Consider the following 13,449-nt stretch of genomic DNA (forward strand, 5'->3'; position numbering starts at 1 on the left):
GTGAAATTTGTAAGTATCTGCAATGTTTTTAAGTTCGTTACATAAAACGATTTAATGATCGCTTTCAAACTAGTGAATATTCGCCTCCGAGCGCGACCTACATTATAGAATTCTGCTTAACATTATGCAACAGAGAAATTTTGCTTAACCAAATTATAATACGCGCTTGGCTGGACAATGTTTAGACACGAAATTATTGCTCAGATGTCCAATTACGTAAGAAAATTGTACTAATTATTGCACAACTATTTATTAAAAATAGTGTCAGTAGACAAACGTCTTTTAAATTAAATACAAGTAAATATTGGGTACAGATGCGATTAAGCTCTGTCTCCAAAGCTTCGCCGCGGGCTAGAAAGCTCAATGCCATGAAAGATAAGCTCTTACATTACATAAGCCACATGTATTCACCTCGTTCCGAGAGCGTGAAAGGGAGAGATTGGAACAATTATGACATAAAAACATAAACTTACACGCCTCTACGAGAACATTGTGCAATTCGTGAAGTCCACTTAAGAGTTTTATTTGCATATCGTATACTTTATGCTAGTTCGAACGTCTAACTTTTTCTTTTAAGTGGAACGCGGCTGCTAAGAGAACATATAACCGATGCCAAATATTTGCGAATTTGTAATCATTATCTGTAAACTTATTTTATGGTGATTTCACGGTCTGTTCGATGTACATAAATTTTAAAGAACCGAGTCAAGATAATAGTTTTGAAAATTTCTAGTAATTCATTTTTACTTACTTTTCATCGCCCATAAGCTCCTGTCTTTTAATCCATTGACATACTCCTCCATGTCTTCTTTACACTGCCCGGAGACAGCCTTCTGGAGGCTACTCCACTGATGTACCAGGATTTCTGCATCTAGCACTCTCAGCATGCTTTCGAGTCCCAGCAAATCAGTTTCATTTGAAACTAGCTTCATTTGCATCCGCGATTCGTTCACGGTGCTCCTTATAGAGTCTGACAGTTTGGTCAGCACGTCTCTATTGGGCTTCGACGTCGTTTTCTCCATTTGTTTCGTAGTCTTCACGATGTGTTGCACGTTGTGAGCCTTCTCCGTGCTCGAGGTCCGTCTCTCCGGCTCCACGTTGCCGAAGGCCTCAGCAAACGTCAAACCGTCATCATCGGCGAACAGATCGAAGCTGTCCTCCGTGGTCGATTTCGAATCCCTGCTGGAGGTCGGCGACGGGATCATGGAGCCGATCAAACCCGAAGTGCTCTCATCATCGATCCCGCCTTTGGCGGATGCCTTTTTGATGCTTTGGAAGGCGTCAATCAGCGCGCTCCGGAGCTTCTCCTCGCGCGCATTTTCCTTGTTTTCAGGGTTCAGTTCCGCACTGAAAACGCAACTCGCACTCAAAAGTATAACTAGCACAAGGGGAGACATTTTTGTATTTTTATTTTATCACACGCACATGCTTTGTTCGAACGCGGGTCGAGGGTTTCGGTTTAGTGGCGGGTGTCAAAGGTGCGCGCGCGGCGGCATAGTCTGCGCGACTGGCGGGCCGCGCGGTGACATAACGCTGTTACGACGGTGAGGCAGCGGCACTTTCACTGGCGGCCGGCAGGTGAACTGCATCCTTGTAGGGCGCCGATGCGTGCCGCGATCCACTTCTCTCGTTATGTTAGGCAACGCCCGTCACGCTGATATTAATACGCATAATTAAATAAGGTCGTCCGATACTGAGCTTACGGCTCCTCGAATCTAATGCTGAGGTAACAAGGTTGAGTAGGTACTCGTAAGAATAGTAGCGAGATATTCTTAAAATTGACACGCAACAATACTGTCTTTGTCACGAAATTTCCCCTTATATAACTAACCGTTGTGGTTACGTATCTTTTTAATGAATTCGATAAAAAACCCTTTATGTCAAACGGCTGCAGAATCTCACAGTTATTACTGTTGAACCATGGGAAGAATACACGTACAGCTAACTTTTTTACGCGGAGAAAAAATATTTAGTGGAACAAATAGTAGTTACCCAATGCTATCTGGTTTCATATTGTAAGCACATTGCTCTGTATACAATATAAAACATCAGGGTTACCACATAATCCTTAATGATAATATGACAACAATATCAATTATTTCTTGTAGACGATTATACATCCATTTTCTAAGCAGTGATAGGTTTCGAATTTCGGACTTTTAAGTTTATGGCGTGGCGGAGCGGCCACTATACCGGTCTAACGCGCAAAGAGTCCCCGGTTCGATCCACGGCCAGACAGATATCTAAATGATGAATTTAGATTTCTGTTTCTCAGTCTGGGTGTTTGTGTATTTGTCTATGTGTGTGTCCATGGCACCCACGACACAGGGAATCCTAGTGTGGGGCTGTGAGTGTCGAAAGCGTTTAAGCGTTTTATGTTACAGGACGGATATATTGAGGATGCTCCCTGTTATTTGAAAGCAATTATTTTTTTCAAAAACTTTAAGAAGTTAGCGAACATGCACTCCAGACGACGACAAATGATACCCATACTGTAGCTTACCTTTAGCTTTTCTTTTATATATCTCCTGTAACGGGACGATGTACCTAACAAAAACGAATATCATATGCCGATACAAGACCAATATTAGCAATGATACCCTTGCCTTGCTACTTTTATTACAGAAAAGTTATATATGTATGTGTCAACCCTATAAATAACTGTGTTATTGTCAATTGTTTTCTGTGAGAATGAATATCTTTCTAATCACTGAAAGCTGGGATGTTCAAATAAAATTCGGTAAGTTTAGTAATACGAGGCAACCTCTAATGAATGCGGATTAGTTTAGAAAGGTATGGGATAGGGGCCAACACGGATGCTTTAATAAAGGTACGCCCATAAGAGCGTTTATAAGTCAGCGACTGTCTGCGCCGACGACCGTCGCTGGCGGTCGCACACAAAAAGCGCACAATTTTTGTTTTTAAGCAACATGTGTATTACATAAACAGTAGTCGGTATTACATTTAATTATGATAGGTTACATAAGCACCGTGTATTGTTTGAGTTCCCACAACTTTCCTGAACGCAGATATATCACAGTCATATGTGACTGTGTGAACAACTAGTTCTGTTAGTACATGTCTCCAATAAAGTACATAAATCAATAAATACATGATCAATGCGGTTTATATTCCATTACATAATGCATGAAGATTATAAAACGGAATATGAAGGTGGTAGAACCTTTTGTGGTTCGACTCCGGCGGCACCACCGCCACACCTATTTCAACCTAATAACAGCAGTGTTAAGCGCTGCTGTGTTCCGGTTTGAAGGGTGTGGTAAGGGAGACAGACTTTTCCGAGGCGTTCCAGCTTAGTCCTCAGGGGTAGCGGCGCATCTGTGGCCGACCTCAGGTAGGAATATCTAATCCTATCTGGGGTTGATTACAGATGTCCATGGGCGGCAGTAGCCACTTACCATCAGGTGGACTGCATGCTCGTCTGCTACTCTTATATTATAAAAAAAAAAAAACCAAAAAAAACGATTGCTTAGAAAGCCTATCAATTCTACAATGACATTTTAAACGAATCCAACGACACTTCGTATATTAAAATCCGTCAAGGAATTCAGGTTGCAAGCCACACAATGAACATACATACGCTCAAGTATGTACATTAACCTCAGTCGGGTGAAATTGGTTTGGTATTATAGTTTTCTTATTTCATTTTTTACCACAGATATTTAAACTGTGCTTAGAGCTGCTATCTTCTGGTTAAAAGGATATGATACTTGAGAAAAACAAACGTATCTAAACTTAGTCCTTGAGGTTTCCAAGCATCTATAGCCGACTTCACGTAGGAAATGGATTGATTGATCTCCATGGACGGCACTGGTCACTTACCTTACAGTGACTTACTTGCTCGTTTGCTACCCCTATAATAAAATTTGTAAAAACTAGTCAATATTTTAGTGTGTTCAATTAATATCCGATTGCCATCCCTAATGATGAAGTGCAGTCACTGCACTCCGTTGCAGCCGTACCCTACAATTGTGCTGCAATTGTACTCGTAATTGTGAAGTGCTCCTGCAATCATCCTGCTATATCATTTGATACCATTGTTACGTCAAATTACGCTGTAACTTTAAAGGCTTTGTTCCGCACCTTAAATACATTTCTTTAAGCAATACACACGGATACACTTAAGAAGTTTATTTAATGATTCAGTACTTATTGTAGTTACTTGTAACAAGTATCTAACAAAATAAATCGTGTACAATATTAAAGTTTATTTTTGAATTTTACTTATTTTTATTGAAAATTTAAAAAGTGCTTACACCGTGTAACATGAAACACTGATTAAGTATATACACAGGAGGAAAATCCTCGGGTCTTTTCGAAATATATCATAAGAACCAGGTGACGAGCTCGCGAGCGTTCCACGGAGCAAGACCAGGAAGTTTGCCGTATCATTTGGTCGCGCCCGATCGCCGGGAAGATATTGCATTGCGTTGCATGTGCACACTTGCATCATACTCACTGGGGTAGCAATGAAAACGAAAATAAAAGGGACAAAAAAATAGCGTATGATTTGTCTTTCGTAAAATCATATAGCAGATTTAGCCTAATGATGTAATGAGAGAGTAGTGACAGCCTAGTGGTAAAGATACTCGGCCTTTTGATCGAGGAGTCCGAGGTCCAAATCCCAGGCACGCGCCTCTGATTTTTCAAAGTTATGTGCGTATTAGAAATTAATTATCCCTTGCTTAAACAGTAAAAGAAAACATCGTGAGGAAACCTGCATACCTGACAAATTTTAAAAAATCGTTTTCAAAGGTATGTGAAATGCCTGTGTCCAGCAGTGGAATAGTAATGGGTTGATGATAATGATGATCAAAATGATATATGATGGCCAAGACTGTATATTACTTTTATTGTATAAAAAATAAGTCCACTTTATTATGATGCATTTTTTTTCAATGAATTTGAATTAGCAAAGCGCGCATGCAGTCAACTTGATCGTTAGTAACTGTAACTGCCGCCCATGGACATCTGTACTGAACCACAGACAAAATTGCAGTTAAACTTTACAAGGCATTCCGGAGACTGCCTTTGCAAAAATATGTCTACGCTACGTAGTAAGTGAGTTCCGTTTTTCTAGTCCTATCCTCAAACACGAAGGATCTGGGGCTTATATAGGTGCCAGAAGTAAACATCGTTACCGCGTTTCAGGAATTGGTACATCGCCATCTGTCTGTTTTGTTGATAACTAAAGCGCTGAACGTCTGGCTGTTTCTCAGGGCGTGTTACGAGTTCACAACGCCATCTGTTGCATTATTTGCGCTTTTTTCCCACACACCTCATTCACACCTAATTCTGTCTAATAAGTAACAGCAATATTAAACACTGTTGTGTTCTGATTTGAAGGGTATGGTAGGGCAGACATACTTTTTTGTGGCATGGAAATTCTAGTTACGTAATGGATTAGTTTACTAAGTATTTTGAAAATTCAACACAATTTTGCTTGAACTAAAGAAATAAACATTAAGTGTTATTTATTCTTTAAAATTTATACGTGAATAATTACGTTTTATCGTCACTTTAGAAATATATAGGTACCTACGTAAAAAATAAAGGCGATTTGTTCTAGTTTTAGATACATAGGAGGAAAATCCCTAGCCTGTTTTTGCAATAATCATAGTAAAACCGCGGAGATTCTATAAAACAAACATGTTCAATCAATATTTAATTATCGCTTCCTCCAATTTCAAAGAGCATATTATTGTCCTGTGAAATCCAATTAGTTAGTCACCCTAGTGTCATTGTCGTGTGTTCAGTGTAGCGGAGAAGATTGGAGGGTTACTGCCGGGTCCCGATGAGGCGAGGCCTCGGCTGTGATTTACGTGTCACGCTTTCACATTCGACTTGTGTGACAACGTAATACAGCTCCGATTTCGATATCGCTACCTTCTTTTTTTTTTGACGAGGGGGAAACCTTCAAAAGGTACCCGACGCCATGGGAGTGACGCCGGGTTATGTGGGATTTTTACCGCGCTAACCCCCCCGGTGGCCGTCCTGAGCGTTTGGTGGAGAACTCCGGGATCTCCAACGGAACACAACCGGAGTCCTCCTAACGCGATGCCCTTCTATCGGGCTCTACCCTGGGGGGAGCAATTTACGCTCCTCTCACATCCCCTGGTGATTACAGCGATATGCGACCACACAAACCGCTGTCCTCCCGGGGTCGCTTGCTGGACGGTTTGAGCTCCCACTCTTGCCGCCCGCAACCCCGGAAGCCCCTTTTAGTCGCCTCTTACGACAGGCAGAGGATACAGTAGCCCATTCTGGTCCCGGTACTACAGGGACAATTTATACGATATCGCTACCTAGGAATACAGTTCCTAGTCATCAACCCATTACTGTCCCACTGCATGCATTAGGCCATAGTCCGCCGATAATGGAAAGACCGCTTAGGAATAAAACGTATTGTATCAACATTTAAAATCTTATTTATAAAATTCTCATGTCACAATGCTAGTTACCGCACTCCTCCAAAACGGCTAACTCGCTGACCCGGCAAACGTTGTGCGGCAGATGTTATGAAGATAACCATCTATATACTCAGATAAGTCCATCCTCCATGCGTGAACCAATCCCGAATCGATATTTTCATATCGAATAATAATTAGAATCGAATGAAGAAAGATCGTTAAAAAGACCCTACTACGCAGCCATTTATACAAGGCATTCCGGAGAATGCCTTTTCAAAAATATACATCAGAACCTTTTTCAAACCACAAACAACCTAACAATTCAGAAATTATCTGGGGCTTATATAGGTTCCAGAAGTAAACATCGTTACCGCGTTTCAGGGACTCGTACACTGCCATCTGTTGTTTTGTTCGGGACTAAAGCGGCCGCTTAACAGGGTTGCCAGATAATTTTTACATTAAGCGCGAAATCTATGGTAGAAAATTTCATTTTTTTTTTAATTCTCTGAGTAATGAATTAACAAATATTTGATTGGCATAGTGAGTAATTGATGGCAGCCAATAATAAGTAAAAACAAAATATTTTTTATATTAATTTTGGTGAGATTTTTAAAAACACAGAAGGAGCAAGATGTTGCAAGTTCACAACGCCGCAGATACGATAAGAGTTCTACCTGCGGTCAGGCATAGGTGCAATCTTAGACAAAACTGGAGGGCCTGTACCCTTACCATGAGCTTTCAACACATCCCACAATTTTACGTTACGTTGCGAAATCTACGGTAGAAAATTTCATTTTTTTTTTAATTCTCTGAGTAATGAATTAACAAATATTTGATTGGTATAGTGAGTAATTGATGGCACCCAATAATAAGTAAAAACAAAATATTTTTTATATTAATTTTGGTGAGATTTTTGAAAACACAGAAGGAGCAAGATATTGCAAGTTCACAACGCCGCAGATACGATAAGAGTTCTACCTGCGGTCAGGCATAAGTGCAATCTTAGACAAAACCTGTACCCTTACCATGAGCTTTCAACACATCCCACAATTTTACGTTACGTTTACTCAATCTATTATTCTGTTCCGTTTTTTTGGTACATTGAGTAAACGTAACAATAGAGAAACTATGTAAATGTAACGGAATTCAGTTAAATTTGCCTACATTACCCGGTCGGCGTTAAATAGATTTAGGATATTAATTATAACAATAAGACAGTTGATCGTTAACCTTCGATAAGTAGATGAATTATATCCCGTAAATTATTCATTGTTTACAGAATAATGATATCTACTTGTTAATAATGATTTATATTTATTGTGCATGTATCTGACAATTCACACGCAAAGCTGTTATTAATATTGAGTTAATATTGTTCGTAAAAACAATGTGTTATATTTTGAACCTTGGTATTATTACAATTATGTATCATCATTGGTAATAATATGAATTGATTTCTGCGATTGTAGGAGGGTTTTTGTTTATAGATACTTTATCTTAAGCATGGACTCAGTGTTTGAGGGTGATAGAGGACTGCATGGTTTCGTATAATATTATTATGGTGACTATAATAATATAACATTTGCAAGGTGGTAGAACCCTTTGTGGTTCGACTCCGGCGGCACCACCGCTACACCTATTTCTGCCTAATAACAGCAGTGTTAGGCGCTGTTGTGTTCCGTTTTGAAGGGTATGGGAGACATATTTTTTCGAGGCGTTTCAGCTTAGTCCTCACTGGTAGCGGGGCATCTGTGGCCGACCTCAGGTAGGAATATCTGATCCTATCTGGGGTTAATTACAGACGTCTTTGGGCGGCAGTAGCTACTTACCATCAGGTGAATTGCATGCTCGTCTGCTACTCCTATATTATAAAAATATATATATCATCATTGTTAAAATATGAATTGTTTTCTGTAATTATAGGAGGGTTGTGTTTTTGTTTACAGATACTTTATCTTAAGCACGGACGATAATAATATAACATTCGTTTCGATAGGAAGATTGATACTGGGTAAATTAGAAAATGATTTTACAATAAATACTTATTCCAGCGCATAGGCGGCTTATTAGCGTTGTTGGGTTTATATTTTTTTAAATCATGACTTAGGTATTTGTAGATATATAATTATACTCGTCATAAATCAAAATTACACACTGTTCTTTTCAGTCGATAGTGACCTCACCTTGATATACGAGTAAATTTGTTTAATCTCAATTACGCCATAATTTTTATTTCTACACAGGACAATAGGGAATATGCACATTTTTATTTTATTATTTTAAACCACTTATCACATCGTTTTAACATAGTAAAAAATATAAACAATTTTATTAGTGTTGGAAATATTTTTTTAAACAATATTTAAAGTATCAATAAAATTTGACACATTTGAACGCCGCCATTTTACGCGCTCTTTGAATGACGTCACGTAGCGTGATTTGTATTAATATTGATGATAACTGTATGCACATAAAGGTATTATTAAACGTTTTCAGGTTTCATCGCTATTTACATCATGGGAAAGGCTAAATAACCACTTTATAAATATTTCCTAGAGTTATTGTGCAAACCAGTACTATAAATACATTATATAGTGTTTTTTCTTTTGCAAAAGATGCGAAAATACGAAAAATGTGGTGCAAGATTATAGGAAACAGATATAGTATCTCCAAAATCGCATTAACATTTGTATTTACTGTAACAAACAATAATTTTAGGTAAATGATTTTAAAATATTGCATTGATCATCTACTTCGTTAGGTACTTATCGACTTCTACAACAAACACTATCATTTGAAACACACAAAATGCATTATAATCTATTATAATATTATATAGATAGGTGAAGATAGATGATAGGTTGAAGGTGGTAGAACCCTTTGTGGTTCGACTCCGGAGGCACCACCGCCACACCTATTTCTACCTAATAACAGCAGTGTTAGGTGATGCTGTGTTCCGGATTGAAGGGTATGGTAGGAGACAGACTTTTCCGAGGCGTGCCAGCTTAGTCCTCAGGGATAGCGGCGCATCTGTGGCCGACCTCAGGTGGGAATATCTAATCCTATCTGGGGTTGATTACAGATGTCCATGGGCAGACTGTATGCTCGTCTGCTATATTATAAAAAAAAGAAAAAAAAAGAATATTAACATAATAAGTTATGATCAGTTAAATATTTCCGAATTGACCTATGCATAAAAAACTGTTTATTCATTTTGCATATTTTAGGTAAATAGTCCGATTGTGCTTTGACAAAACTACTTTCAATCATTGTTCTTGATTATTCCTAATAAAACTATCTAGAAAAATCGCACTAGGTAATAAATAACACTGTAGGAATATAGACAAAAACAATTTTTCTCTCAAACAGTTTGAATATCGACGCCGATAAACATCGTAACACGCTATGTGACGTCATTTTTCGATTCGACCAATGGGAATGCGTTTTGCAAATTTGAATTTCGCGCGCATAATTTACGATTTTTGATTAAAGTTTTAAACAATTTAACACGAAATAAAGAAAAAATAATGGTTTAGATGTAATTTCAGGACCGTAATGTACCGAGGAAAAAAATAACAAGCAAATCTAAAGCACATGCATATTCCCTATTGAATAACAATAGCTGACTCAATATTTATGCGCATCTACAATCGTAAATAACCTTTGGGGAATACTTAAATGACGAAACGAAATGTAATTGTATACTTATGATTTCGTATATAAAGGTTAAGGTTAGAAATGTTTAAGGGCTTCGCCGACTAGGTCGTAAAGTGTCACTAGGTCGCGTTTGGAGGACTCCGGTTGCGTTCCTTTGGAGATCCCGGAGTCCTCTACGCAGCGCTGAGGACGGCCGCCGGGAGGGTTTTAGTGCGGTAAGAGTCCCACATAACCCTGTGTCGCTCCAAGGCATCGGGCACCTTTTGAAGGTTTCCCCCTCGTGAACAAAAAAAAGGTCGCAAACTCTAGAACAGACGTGAACTTAAGAAACTTGCCGAAAATGTACGAAGGTAGATTAATTACAGAGCAAGAAAAATTGGTCAAGTGCGAGTCGCACTTACCGCATTGCAGAGGATATTTAAAGCATTACGATTTTTGATTACCCTTTTCCGACAGTAATCTAATTATATGACAGTACTTAAGTAATTTTATCCGTTTATATTTTCAAGAGATCTGAGCTCTAGACTTCTACAAGGGTATTAATGGGTTAGTGTTAATAATAACGACTAGATAACCATTTGATATATAAAATGTATAGTGAATCTCTAGAAGGCAGGTCACTACGTAGCTTCAAAATGTGATATTAAACGGCTAAGGATCTCTATAAGTGAAGATAAGTTAGTATGGATCTGTAGAAGTACGTTATTGGGCGAAACTTGTGTTATGTTGGCGTGCGTTGACGTAACGCTGTTCTCGATTTCAGCCCGTGATGAAGAAAGATCGTTGCAACTTGGTTTGGCACAATTTTGCAAATTGTATTATGCGTAATCATGTAATTCGCGTAAATGAACACACGAACTTGCAGCGTAACGTAATATGTATATGTGCTTATACTTATTATTTATAATTTATTCACGGATGTCTGTTAGCTATATTGCGTTATCATTTTGTGAATTAAACTTTTTTATTTCATAGAATTACCAAACAACCATTTAGTCTAGCTACTTGTGTTGAATGGCCACTGCCGCACATGAACAAACGTAATCTACCCCAGATAGGATTAGTCTTACTTGAGGTAAATCACAGATTAATTGTGATTATTGATTGACATTAATGATGACCGGTGAGCCTCTTATGAGTGTCTCTATCTTACTACCCTTCAATTGAACACAGTAGCGCTTAGCACTGGACATATAAAACAGAATAAATGTGGCGATGTCGTCTTCGGAGTTGAGCCACGGATTCTACCTAAGTAGGTACCTTTATAGACTAAAATAGGGAAGGTTGTCTTAGCTACAAAATCAACGTAAACGTCCTTATTAGTAGTATATCAATCTACATAAATGTCAAAAATTGCAATATCATTTCCTTCTCCCACGACATTAAAATATTGAGAAATTTAGAAAGAATCAAACAAGCCGAAGTAATATTAAAGTTGTATAATTTTCCTCATTTCATCAGAAATTGAAGTCAACCTGTTTCGCACTATACCAGATACACATGGTGTAATAATGCTGGGGAATGTTCCTGCGAAGTGGGTTGGTAGAGTTTTTTCCGCGTATCTACAAGGTGGGAATGAGAGATTAAATTGCAATCAAATACATGTATCACTCACTTGGTATACTTACTGAATATGGTAATTCAAAATGAGCAGTTCAAAATATGTTGTAACACTAAGCACCTCATCATCAGTAGGTACTTTATTTTCATACTAAAGATAGAGACACCGCTCATTAAAGAGATTAAAGATTTGAGATCATAATCCAGTATGCTCACACCCTTGGCAGGCTTAGTAAAATTTACACATCCTTGAACATTGTTTATTTATTATTTTACAAAAATTGCAGTCGTCTGTGATGGTATCCTTGTCCTTGATAAATCAAATCAAATCAAACATCTTTATTTATATGTTTTACATCCCCGTTTACGCAAGATATCTAATTTCTAATATATATTTAACTTATAAAAAAAATATTTGTGACGTGAGGTGTCTGAGTTTGAACCACCGACTCCCAGCGCTCTTACACTGAATTTGAAATTACTGAGCTATCATTAACTTTTTCATAATATCATCATTTTAAAGTGCTACAAATACATACGAGTATGTGATCTTGTAATTCGAGCGACATCAATCAACTCGTAATAAAATATTACAAAACTTAGCGCTTAGTGGTGGCAATTTATAAAATCCCAGAAACCTAGTTCTGATTCATCATGTTACTTCAGTCATAATAAGCATGGTCGGACGTGATGAAACACCAGCCACAACATTTTGAATGTATCATCGGACGTGACAACTGCCTAAAGCAAAAATCTAAAGCGTTGGCGAAAAATAATCTAATATTTTAGTCTCCTTTGTATAATTATGTCAATAACTTATGGAATAGAAAATATAGTACAGAAGGATGTATTCTGATGTTTATTTAGGATGTATTATTTTTTAAGATCTTATTCAATTTCAAGTAAATCATCAATAAATTTAAAACACTCCACGCTTCTGTTAAAAGTAAAATCACAATTTCATAATAAATTTAAAATGTAATGTGTGTGTATGTATGTATGTTCCCAAATAAAATATATTATTGGCAACCCTAGACGAAGCACTTACGAAAGTGGTCGGAACTGCCGAGTCATCATGTTATACAATGCGCTAAGGTTAACGATAATATATGCGTGGACGTAGAAAGTTTAATCTTTTTACATATAAAAAACTAGGAACAATTTTAGAAGCAGAGGATTATATTTTGATAAACTGGTATTGAACTTTTGTGAGGCAATAATACGTAACAATAGTTCATTTCTAATATAGTGACGTCAGACCCATTGAAGAAAGAAACAAAATGTATTAAACCATACGACTCTGATAAATAAAATGCCGAGTCAAACGATGCAGACTATATATATAAAATACTGCAAAATAACTGTTTCATTAAATCGTCTATTTAGGCTCATGGGGAACGCTACGATTTGTTAATTTGGAATTTTCCACACGTGTATTTTACGGTATTGTGTGTAATTATAGCAGTGATAGCCTAGTGGTTAAGAAACGCGGCCTCTCGATCGAGGGGTCCGAAGTTCAAATCCCAGGGCACGCACCTCTGATTTTCAAATTAATGTGCGTAGTAGAAATTAATTATCACTTGCTTAAACGGTGAAGGAAAACATCGTGAGGAAACCTGCATACCTGAGTGATTTATAAAAAAAAAAAAAAAAAATCTTAAGGGTATGTGAAGTCTACCAATACGCACTTGGCCAGCGCGGTGGACTATGGCCTAATCCTTCTTATTCTGAGAGGAGACCCGTGCCCAGCAGTGGGACAGTAATAGTAAATTATTACAAGCCTTTTTGCCACAGAACACCT

At 37.8% G+C, this 13,449-nt stretch overlaps 1 protein-coding gene across 1 annotated transcript in view; it reads right to left on the reverse strand.

Annotated features, from left to right (window-relative positions):
* LOC140747043 (nose resistant to fluoxetine protein 6) overlaps positions 1–1,531 on the reverse strand; it is a 45,284-nt gene extending 43,753 nt beyond the window's left edge. Inside the window, exon 1 of the mRNA XM_073079271.1 lies at positions 752–1,531. Coding sequence (XP_072935372.1) covers positions 752–1,397 — 646 coding nt within the window. The 5' untranslated portion in view covers positions 1,398–1,531. The remainder of the gene's footprint in view (positions 1–751) is intronic.
* Positions 1,532–13,449: the final 11,918 nt, after the last annotated feature.

This window comes from Epargyreus clarus, unplaced genomic scaffold, assembly GCF_041222505.1.
Source record: "Epargyreus clarus isolate Ecla_fem2 unplaced genomic scaffold, WU_Ecla_fem_2.2 ptg000014l, whole genome shotgun sequence".
In the NCBI taxonomy this organism is placed as follows: Eukaryota; Metazoa; Arthropoda; class Insecta; order Lepidoptera; family Hesperiidae; genus Epargyreus; species Epargyreus clarus.